Source organism: Phoxinus phoxinus, assembly GCF_949152265.1.
Source record: "Phoxinus phoxinus genome assembly, chromosome: 22".
Lineage (NCBI taxonomy): Eukaryota > Metazoa > Chordata > Actinopteri > Cypriniformes > Leuciscidae > Phoxinus > Phoxinus phoxinus.
Window position 1 is genome coordinate 7,956,869 of NC_136897.1, and position 12,129 is coordinate 7,968,997.

The following is a 12,129-nucleotide window of genomic DNA, read 5'->3' on the forward strand; positions in this document are numbered from 1 at the left end:
ACAGTTTAAAAACACTTGTTTTTATACTGCAATGCTTAAAAACGCTTGCAAATGATAAGCTTTCGTGACCACATAGCACAGCAACATCACATGAACATAACCGCGATAAAGACGATAGTCCAAAATCTCAACTGGTTGACTAATTTAAACAGGTTAATCATGTCTGGTATATTGCTCACCCCTACTAAGGAATATGCAACCATGTTACCAAGATATTAGCTGCAAGGCTAACAAAGTTGCATCCAGGATTTATATACTAATAATGAATACATTTATGTATTAAAGTATTATAACTGATCAAATGCAAAGGAACTTAGTATATCTATCTAAGAAATACAGCTGATCTAAGGCATAACAACAGTCTATTATCATTTCCATTTGCTCCTAGGATCATTATGTAACACTCAGTCCTAAGCACAATGTGATGATGTCACAGGTCTGTTATAAAAGATGCCATACCAATGTCATGATTTGTCAGGTCGTTTGGAACTGCTGCTGTTCATTAGTGTTTCCTTATTTTAATGATCTCTGACCTGCTGCACTATCAAACTGCCATCCATCAAACAGCAGACAGAAACATGCCACACTGTATTCGGTTTAAATAGCACCCAAAAATGCTACACACTAAACTTAGAGAAACAACATGCTTCTTTGGAGCTATGGACTAATACCCCTTTTCCACCAAGGCAGAGCTGGTGCTGGTTCGGAGCCAGAGCCTAGTTTCAAATCGGTTCTTTGTTTTTCCACCGCCAAAGCACCAGCTCCGAACCAGTAAAACTGGTTCTTAAGTAGCACCAAATCATTGCAGGGTCTAGAACGGAGCCAAGTAAGAACCGCTTGCGTCAGGGGCTGGGGGCGGGGTTACCGTGACCAACAAGACGAATAGAAACTTGTGACCGCCATTTTTAAATAGCAGCTAGTCGAGCTAATAGCAGCTCGATTATAATATACGTCTATGCAAGTTACGGCGCGCTGCACGGACGCGTTGGATTCCGATGTATTTTTGCAATCCCATGAGCATCCATAGTATTGCAACGTCCGTTATTGTTGATGGCTTGCTCGAGATGCATCGGAGCGGCGAGGACCGATCGGAGCTGCGGTAGTGTTTGGAGAGCAATAGGACTCCTTGTGCTTTTAGATCGCTATCGCAGTGCTTTGATGTCATCTGCAAGAAGCCGATGCATCTCGAACAAGCCTGGCGTGTTTGTGTTTGGCGCTACCGCTTAGCGGTTGCTGGGCAACATGAGACGTATACAGTGACGTAAGATCTGGCTCTGTTGTGGCTCTCTAGCCGGTGGAAAGGCAAACCGGTTCTTAGTAAGCTCGTCAGTCGAACCAACTCTGAACCAGCTCTGGCTCTGGCTCTGAACCAGCACCCGGTTCTTGTTGGTGGAAAAGGGGTATAAGTGGTTAGCACTGATGCATGCGTGTGCTTGTTTGTTTATGGAGATATCAGTTAAAAAAATCAGATTTTGTATTTATCTTCAAAGTCCGGTCATCTGCCTATTACACTAACGCTTAGATTCATGACAACTTTGTTTTTGCTTTATACGCGAGTAAAAAAAAAAAAAAACAGGACGGTTTTGAGTGCCATATTTATCTATATTTTTGAGTGCTTGCTTATATACTCTTGTGTACTGTATGCTATTAGTTTGTTCTTCCTTGTCAATTGTTCATCATCTTTTTTTAATGAAGCATTATTTTGGTTTGCTTCAGCTATGATAAGGAGACATTCACTCTTGCATTGCAAATTCATTATTTTGGGGGCGGAGCAAGGAAGAGAGGGGCGTGTTTGTTTGGGTTGATTTAACTATCAACAGTGTTTCTCAGAAATCGCTTACTGTGCCTTTAAGTGTCTGAGAATTACCAGAGCATATTTCTGAGAGTCTGACAACCCTTTTATAGAAATAACAGAAGCATAAATAGTTACTGCATAACTCAGAAATCCCCTTGTCCTATGTTAAATCTACATACACAACTGTGGTTTCCAAAACAAACTGAATTATTAATAGTGGGAGTATATGTGCGAAATCTGTGGGTATGAAAGTTTTGGAAATAAGGAAACCCAGAAACTAAATATCTTCAGCTATCTGACAAAGGAATGATTGCTAGACTCCAAGATATTTAATTCAGGATCTTTTATAAGACAGCAACCACAAACTCTATTAGTTCTATTTTCAGAGATACTGGGATTCACAGAAAAGTACCAAAGAACAACGTGAATGAAACGGACTGAGAGGAATTTCTAGAAGATTCCACAAGTTGAGTGATATGATAATGAGTCATAAGGAAAGTATGAAGCAAGGAGTAAGGAACTAGATAGCAAGCACTGTCGACCAAAAGTACTTGAGTGTATCTCTTATCTTTTTCTCATTCATTTGCCCGCACTGTATACAAGCTTTTAAAGAGAGAAAATAAGAAGTAGTCCTTGTAGGTTCAGTGAAACTTCTCTCGACTTTTCATGCTATCATCTAAAGACTTGTGAGTTATACATATAGTGCTTTGAAAAAAGTTTGTATTGAAAAAAAAATATATATACATACATATTACACTAAATGGCATCAGATCTTCAAGCAGAACTTATGAATTATAAAATTCTTCATGAACTAAAAACACTTCAATTTACATCTTAAGTCATGTATTTATTATAGAAAGTTATAGAACTGCCCACCAAAACAAAAAACATACAAACACTGTATAGTTATGCATTATCTCAAAAAGACAAGAGGCAAATATTTTTTGACAGCATTTGTAGAGTCAATTTGATTCACAACTTTATCAGTTGACTGTCATTTGTTAAAAGTCTCTTCATTAGTGAAACTACGAACCCAGAATCAGCCACTATGCTTGAACACACACGCAGTTATAAAGATAAATAAAACCAAGTATATTTTAGCCCAAAATTAATCAATTTTGATTTTGAATGCATCAGTAGGTAACAGAATCAAGTAGGCACTTCTCCTTTTTTGGAATTAATTGTCGCTAAAATGTGAAGTGTTATTTCAAGTAAAATTGGTCTATTTTCTATGTCTTTGTCATTTAATTTTACCATATCAGAAACATTACCATAATTATTTGTAACACAAATGAAGACAATTTGAAAAATGTACTTGTGCCATTCCTGTAGATAAGTCATTCCACTGGACCTGAATGACACCATCCTAAACATCTGGAGTGCATATCTTTTTGACAGACATGGACATTTTGTTCATAATTTGAGGAAATTTTTAAAATAGTGTAACAAATACTCATGTGGCCAATCTAGTTTCCAGTCTCAACCTCTAAGTATGTGTGTGTCTGAGACCAGAGAGTGTGGGAACTTGGATTGTACCGGTATACAGTCCCATCTGCTAAAAATGGCAGAAAAACTATTTAATTTAGAGGGATTTCAGTCAGGTTACACCCAACAAATCTAGAATCCAGTAAACTTTGACAGGTTCATCAAGTTATCAGCTCTTTAAATGATTGGTCAAAACAACCGGAAGCCCTTTAGAAATAGAAAATATATATAACATATGCCTTTCCTTATTTGGAAATGTCCAAATAAGGGAGGCATTTTTAATGTTGTTATTAGTGATTCTACAGGGAGAATAATAGGTAATTATTTTGCCACATATTCACATGAGACCGGGGTTAGTTGCCACATGAAGTTACCTGCTTTTAGTCAAAAGTCCAATTACCAACAACACATGTGCTGCAAATTGTCACCAGATAAAGATGATTTGGATGAAGGAGAGTTCAAAAAGGTTTCGCTGAACAAAAGGGTCTTTTAATAAAATAAAATCCATGAAGAGGAAGGCAGCGTAAAAGAGTAAGGTGAGGAAGACAGTGATAATGAGGAGATGACGAACATGAGTGATCTGATGAGTTTGTTTAATTGTTTATCTGTTATTTGGATCCCCATTAGCCACTACCTAGATGGAGAAGTGACATCAGGAGGCCCAGGCGACGATCATCTGAGGAGGAGCCGGACTGCCCGAGGACTGAGTTGATGCCGGTGTGATGGAGGACCGAGCCATACCTGAAGGGAAAGAGGAGCACGCTGCAGCTGTAGGGGTGGAGGAACGGAGCGTAGCAAGTCCATGGCAGAGGAGCAATGACGACTGACCGGTGGAATGAAGGAACCCGGTGGGCTGAGGGTGTCTGGTGGAGCCGAAGGTGAGAGGAGCCAAGCTGGAGCCGACAGGTCGACGAGCCAAGCTGGAGCCGACAGGTCGACGAGCCAAGCTGGAGCCGACAGGTCGACAGGCCAAGGCGGAGTGAAGCGATCTGAGGCAGGAGGTGCAGCCACTGGATCTATCCGCTCAGGCGCTAACGGTGGTTGCAGGACCTGAGGCTTGACGTGAGTGCTTGACATTGCAGGAGATGGCGAAATTGCTGACAACCTCCAGCAGAAGTGGGGCTGAAGGACTGGCTGAGCAGGGCAGTGACAGAGGCTGAAGAAGGCTAGACCGTGTCAAAGGTAACAATACATTGTCCGTGCAGGTGTATGTGCTGTCTAGAAACAGCGATGAAGGTTCAGAGGAAACAGGAAGAGAGTTCATCCAGTCCATCAGGAACAGTGATGAAAAATCCAAAATGGGGTGGGAGAAAATAGCCAGTCCTCAGTCTCAAAATCCACCCAAATACCCTCGGCCACTGATGTCGTGGGCTCACACCCCTGGTCAGACTTACTAGGACTCCTATTCCGGGGCGAGGGTCCACAATGACCTCTTATCTTCAGGCAGGCTGAGACAGTAACGCACTGCAAATACTCACAATGCACATACGATCAGGATGTTAAAATAAATCGTTCAGGTCATCAAAAACACCACTGACGAGTAGACATTGAACACTAAGCATGTCCGAGCCAGGTTCATCACTTGTTGTGAGGAATTGCAGCGTGTTTCTCTATTTGGTTGCATTGTATTTGCGGCACACATGTTTTCAAACTGATGAAGATGTTCTCTGAATTTGCTGTTTTTTTGGGGGTTTTTTTACATGTTTTCTTCAGTTGCAGAAAGCTTTGTGCGATTTGTCGCACGTTTCTGCATTTGGTTGTGTTGTGAGTATTTGCAATGCGTTTCTGTATTTGGTTGCAATGTAAGTATTTGCAGTATGTTTCTGTATGTGGTTGCATTGTGAGTATTTGTAGCACGTTTCTGTTTGGTTGCAATGTGAGTATTTGCAGCAAGTTTCTGTATTTGGTTGCAATGTAAGTATTTGCAGTATGTTTCTGTATGTGGTTGCGTTGTGAGTATTTGCAGTACGGTTCTGTATTTGGTTGTGTTGTAAGTATTTGTAGCACGTTTCTGTTTGGTTGCAATGTGAGTATTTGCAGCAAGTTTCTGTATTTGGTTGCGTTGCGAGTATTCGCAGCACATTTTTTCTATTTGGTTGCGTTGAGTATTTACAGTGCGTTTCTGTATTTGCAGCACATGTGTTGGCAAACTGATGAAGAGGTTACAGTATTTTCCAACTGCTTACACACGTTTTCAAAACTATGTCACCTTTTTTCAAAACTCTACACACAATTCCCAAAACTGCACACACAAAATGCCTCACATCTCCTTCAAAATGTAACACTGCATTCAAAATGCCATGAACACATGTCAGAATGAAGCATTTGTATCAAATGGCAAACACCTCTTTCATAAGTAAATTTTTGGATATACCATGTAAACACTGTTGTTCTAAATCTAAAGCTCTTTGGTCTTTCATAGGCTTATATCTAAATTTCAATACAATGTTCTAGAGTGAAAGTAGCAGAGGGGTTTCATGTACACTGTAAACACCAATGCAATGTAGAAACAGAAAATATTTATTAGGCCAAACATTACTGTTGTATACAGTAGCATACAACAAAACCATATTATGTAAACCAAAAGTATATTCCTTCACAATTGTGTGTGTGGGGGGTCTCTGTCCACTGTTGGCATCCATTGTTCAAAACAGGTAATCTGACCTTTGACCTATTCATAGGCATATACTACAGTAAAGCAGTGGTTGGTTAGTGATCAGTTAACCAATTAGGCCTCATCCACACTACTGCGTTTTAGTTTAGAAACGGATAATTAAAACGAATATTTTTATTCCGAGAGTCGTCTCGGAAGCCTTCCGGAGAGTGCACGCTGTGCGTATATGTCTGCCGCTACTCTCCGGGTGTTTTTAATATTTTACCAGTTTTAATAAGTTTTGTCTTAATTCGTCTCCAATTTTTAATTTTCTTATCGAGTTGCCGTTCATTTATGCTTGTTGCGCGCGTTTGAAGTTGCGTCTGGGACAAAACAAGTAGCACGGCATCTTGTTACAAGACTACAAGCAGTTTGGATTTATGGATTTGCTTTCTGGGACCATTTTCGGAGAGGCTTACATGACACCTGCTTGAGGGGATCACCGTTTTGTTGGTAAACGTTGTGGAGTTGTAAACCAGTAAAAGGAATATTTTTATGGACTACGTACGCACGGATAAATTTATTGACGTCATTTGCCTACTTCTCTCAGCACCTGGTGAGTGTTTTCTTCTGAGAAATTGAACTATGACCATATTGTTGTGTGGTAGCTGGATTTTATTGACTGCTCTGGGGATTTTCGCCACCTGGAATAGTGTACGTTACCCCCTTGAAATGCCATCACCACCGGCTTGCAGCGGTGTGTTAGTTAACTACACTGCATGAGAACTCAAGCGTTTTAATGGTCGATCTGAGTCTCATCTGACGCCTAACACTTATTCACGGTGCGCTGAGTTGGGAATCACCCGACGTCCGAGATATGTTCACCGGGGCTCCCGGTCAAATTATTCAGCTTCAATTGTAAACTCTCACCAGATACCTGCTGTATGGTCTACAAAAGGGTACAGGAATGTCCCAAGCTGGAAAAAACTACAGCGTGGTGTGAATTTTGACTCCCTTCGACTCATACCCAAAACCTCACAAACGTTACACGATTCCTCTTCATTGGGAGAAAATACGACGCCACTCAGAATGGCTTTGATAAACGCCAGATCTGTTACAAACAAAACATTCCTGCTGAATGATTTTTTCTCATCAAACAAATTGGATTTTCTCTTCATTACTGAAACTTGGCTCACTTCGGAAGACCGAACTTCTTTATCTGAACTTTGCCCTACGAACTGTAACTATCTTAGCTGCCCTAGAACTTTTCGTCGTGGTGGGGGGGTTGCTGTGATTTTTAAGAACTTGTTTTCATGTAAACCTCTCTCTATAGACTCTTATCACAGCTTTGAGGCTTTAGTGTGTAAAGTGGATTTACCGAAACCTGTGCTTTGCGCCCTAATTTATAGAGCACCAAAATCCAATAAGGATTTTTTAAAAGAGTTTTCTGATTTTTTATCTTTTTTGGACACAAAAGCTGATGATGTTTTGCTTCTAGGCGATTTTAATGTACATGTTTGTTGTCCACAAAAGCCAATTGTAAGAGAGTTTATTCAACTCTTAGACTCTTTTAATTTAACACAATATATTTCTGATCCTACACATGTGCAGGGCCACACACTTGATCTTGTTATGACTTCAGGTTTTCCTTTGACAAACTTTGATATTCGTGATGCTGGACAGTCTTGATCATCTGCCAATAATATTTGATTGTTCTATTCATGTTTTAAAATCTGAAAATAAGTCCTCCACTTACCTGTCTAGAGTTATTAACCATTCAACCGCTGCTCGGTTCATTGATGCTTTCACAGAACTCCCTGTAGGTGTCACTACACAGGATCAAAATGTTGATGATTTGGTGCTAAATTTTAATACTTCATGTACTGGGATTTTAAATGAAATTGCCCCCCACAAAGTAAGGAAACGAAAACCTAAAAAACAGCCTTGGATGAATAAAGTTCGTTCTTTAAGGAAGGAGTATCGAAGGGCAGAAAGAAAATGGAGGAAGGACAAATTACAAGTTTCTTATCAGCTATTGCAACATTCATTAGTTAAATTTCAAGAGGAGGCCGCGTTGCAAAGGTCATTATATTTCTCTAATTTGATATTTCAAAATTCTCACTGTCCAAAGTTTTTGTTCACTACCATAAATTCTGTATTAAATTCCTCTACTGAGATCGGTGCTGCTCAGAGCCCAGAGTTATGTGAGAAGTTTTGCAGCTTCTTCATTAACAAAATTATTTGCATCAGATCCAAGATTGTACTGAATCGATCTCAGAAGGTCTGGTGTCTGCCTTTAAATAGAGCTACATTTTCTCACTTCCATCCAATCTCACATGATGAACTATCAAATATAGTGTCCAGTTTAAGATCGACCACTTGTTCACTTGACGTTATACCAACTTCATTATTAAAGGAAGTCCTCGACTCAATTGCACCAAATATTATTTCTGTCATTAACAGTTCCTTACAGACGAGCTCTGTTCCATCCTGTTTCAAACATGCAGTAGTTCATCCGCTGCTCAAAAAGGCAAATTTGGATCCATCTGACCTAAATAATTACAGACCCATCTTAAAACTCCCCTTCCTGTCGAAAGTGTTGGAAAAGGCTGTTTTAAACCAGCTATCCCCTTACTTAATTGAGAATAATATACTCGATCCGTTTCAGTCTGGGTTCAGATCCAAGCATAGCACTGAATCGGCCTTGTTGAGAGTGGTAAATGATTTGTTGCTATTTGTGGATTCCGGAAACTGTGCTGTTCTGGTATTGCTGGATTTAAGTGCAGCTTTTGATACTGTAGATCACTGCATTCTTTTAAACAGGCTAAAAACTGAAGCTGGAATCTGCGATTCAGCTGTAGAGTGGTTTGGATCCTATTTCTCAGAGAGGAGTTTCTCTGTGGAGATGGGTCAGTTTCATTCGTCTTCTGTTCCTGTCACATGTGGAGTTCTGCAAGGCTCCATTTTGGGACCGATTTTATTTTCTTTATATATGCTCCCTCTTCGTTACATCTTTAAATCTCATCAGGTTCCTTATCACATTTATGCGGATGATACCCAGTTGTATATGTCAATTAAACCTGCTTCTGGATCTTTATCTGATTTATTAGCCTGTGTAGATGACATAAAAAGTTGGATGGGTGAAAACTTTCTCCAGCTGAATGGAAAGAAGACCGAGGTTATTTTGTTTGGCCCTCCCCATTTGGTAGATGGTTTAATCTCTGATTTAGGACCGCTGAAAGCGAATATTTGCACTCATGTAAAAAACCTGGGTGTTGTTGTTGACTCAGAGTTAAAATTTGACAAGCAAATAAACTCGGTTGTCAGAGGCAGTTTCTTTCAGCTTAGGGGCTTACAGAAATTGAAATCTATCCTATCGTTTGGTGATCTAGAGACCGTAATTCACGCCTTCATTTCAACAAGGCTGGATTATTGTAACGCCTTGTATGCGGGTATCAACCAGTTTTCACTGTCGCGTCTGCAACTGGTACAGAACGCTGCAGCCCGCTTCTTAACGGGGAAGAGAAGGTTTGAGCATATCACCCCTATTTTGAGGCATTTACATTGGCTACCGGTCAGATTCAGAATTGAGTACAAGGTTTTGACTTTTGTATTTAAAGCCTTGCACGGTCTTGGTCCAGTCTATATCTCAGACCTCATTTGTCCGTACATTCCTCAAAGATCTCATAGATCATCATCGGAGAGCTTATTAACTATTCCGCACTCTCGGTTGAAATCCAAAGGTGACAGAGCGTTCTCCGTTTTTTGGTCCTAGACTGTGGAATTCGTTACCTAAATCAGTCAGGTTGTCTTCTTCTTTATATGCATTTAAGTCAGCACTAAAAACGCATCTTTTTTCTCAGGCCTATCCTTAACTGTGGATGTAGAATTTGTGAGCTAAATTTTTACTTTGTAATTTGTATGATGTTTGTTTTTACTTGTGTTTATATTGTGTTTCTGTGAAGCACCTTGGTCAGCAGAAATGCTGTTTTTAAGGTGCTATATAAATAAGTGACCTTGACCTTGACCTTGAATATGATCTCTGTCCACACCAGCGTTTTAGCTGTGTATTAGAATTGATCTCCGTCCACATTAAAACGACTGAAAACGTGGATCACGTGACCATTCACCAACACTGGGCATGCGCGTGCCGGTGTAAACAGGTGCATGTAGGCAGTTATAGCATTGTAAAATGCAGAATTTACTTGCACAACAGCTGTAACAAAGACATCAAAGTCAGTAACTCTTGTAATTCGTTATCCATGTTGCAGTCACTAACGTTACATAGCCCAGGCTGTTTTTGTATGTTTTCTTCCCGGGGACGAGTCATGTGATGGGTGGGGGACGAATCTGGGAAGGATACGCCATGACTGATGACACCCAATCATAGAGCCGAGCGTGAGCCTCTGCGTCATAGTTTCTAAAGTCCTCCGTTTTGACCGTCTTCACTAAAACGCCCTCCGGAGATTCAAAACGCAAAACGGGGTCGGCTGTGTTTCTAAACTTCTCCGTTTTAGGTCTTCGTTTTTGGCGTTGTAGTCTGGACGGGAGGTGCAAACGTAGCAAAAGGTCCCCATTTCTAAACGAAAACGCAGTAGTGTGGATGGGGCCTTAGCGTTTGCACATGTGACGAGTGTGTGTGTGTGTGTGTGTGCGTGTGTGTGTGTGTGTGTGAGAGAGACCTGGTGAATAAGTGTAGAATTTTGATTGGTTATGTTTGGAAAAGGAAAGCAAGTCACTTTTTAGATTTTTGTGTTTTAGGTAGAGAATTGTGTGTAGTGTTTTGAAAAAAGTGTTTTATTCAATTGAAAACTGAGTCAAAGGCTGAGAAATAGCTTATGGTTTTGGAGATTTGGTGAGTAGTTTTGCACTTTGAGTGAGAGGTTTAAAAAATCGTTTGACATGAAAAGATTTTGTGTGTAAGCAGTTAAAAAAAACCTCTAATTTGCTGGTGTTTTTTCTATTTGCTGGTATTTTCTTTAGTTGCGGTGCATTGAGCTCTCTTGGCCATCATAAATTACACTGTTTTCACTGGCAGTAGTTTTGTATGCTGGATTCAAACAGAATTGAATATTTTTTTATAAATGCATCATTAATTCTTGAAACTAAAACTGAAACATCAGCATATTTTTAAAAAATTAGCTGCAAACAAGTAAACAAAACCATACTGGCATACATCCGGTAAAAGTATAATGGCGGTAGATTTTAATTGAAAAGATAAGTAGTGTTTTCAGGACAAGGTTTTTTTTTTTTTACATAAATGTCAGGTTGGGGCAAGTTGTCATACGTTTCATATTTTGTCATCTGTAACATATTTAAGTTTTAACATTTAATCTTTTTCATTAATTGTTTTGTGTTTAATGATTATTTGACAATAACAGGTGGGCATGCATGCTAAATGACAGTGATGAATGCAGTCAGAAAAGTTAAACTTCTTGGGAAATAAAGGGAATTTTTAGGGTTTGTATCGATTTAGGAGTTGATTATCAAAAAATAATAACCCTAAACTGAGAAATATTCACTGGAGTAAACAGTGTGACAACTATAGCCATACATGTTATTTAATGACACAATGATTCTTCTTTTGATTAATGCCTGGTCATCTGTCATGCATGTTGTAAAGCAGAGTGTAAGAAGAGTCATATCTTGATGAGCAAAATAATTCAACAAAAGGTGAAATACTCACAGGGAAGACGTTTGTTGTGCAGGTTCGTCCCCTTTGAGCTCATGACTCCAGTGACAGAGATGCACAGCTGTGAAAACTGAGTGCTTTACCGGCAGTTTCAGTCAGTCTGCCGTCCCAGAGCAAGACTGGACTCTGACACAGCTCATCTCCCTCTCTGTCTCTGAGACTTTAGGCTGTAGATTCAGTCGTGCACTTACTCTCCAGCAGCGCCAGTGGCCGCGTGACAGTCTCTCTGCTCAGAGTCAGACCTCGGGTCTGGGGCAAGTGGATCATACCAAGTCCACCCTCACAGGAGGAGGAGAGTTGAATTTACAGATGGGATCAGACAGAGGAAGGAGGGAGGGGTTATGTAACGAGAGAGGAAGTGCTAAGAAAATTAAAGCAAGCTCTGTCTCTCAAATCTTTGTCTTAGAGGTCATTCCATGAAAAAAACATTTGATGAAATGCACTAAAAACAAATCGACCATTAATTTTATTAATTTTAAATTAAATGTAAACTTACTTAAAATGAAGTGTGTGTGTGTGTGTGTGTGTGCGTGCGTGCGTGCGTGCGTGCGTGCGTGTGTGTGT

At 39.9% G+C, this 12,129-nt stretch overlaps 1 protein-coding gene across 1 annotated transcript in view; it reads right to left on the reverse strand.

The window, feature by feature from the left end:
- LOC306990977 (dysbindin) overlaps positions 1-11,879 on the reverse strand; it is a 39,113-nt gene extending 27,234 nt beyond the window's left edge. The window contains exon 1 of the mRNA XM_079598350.1: positions 11,560-11,879. Coding sequence (XP_079454476.1) covers positions 11,560-11,602 — 43 coding nt within the window. The 5' untranslated portion in view covers positions 11,603-11,879. The remainder of the gene's footprint in view (positions 1-11,559) is intronic.
- Positions 11,880-12,129: the final 250 nt, after the last annotated feature.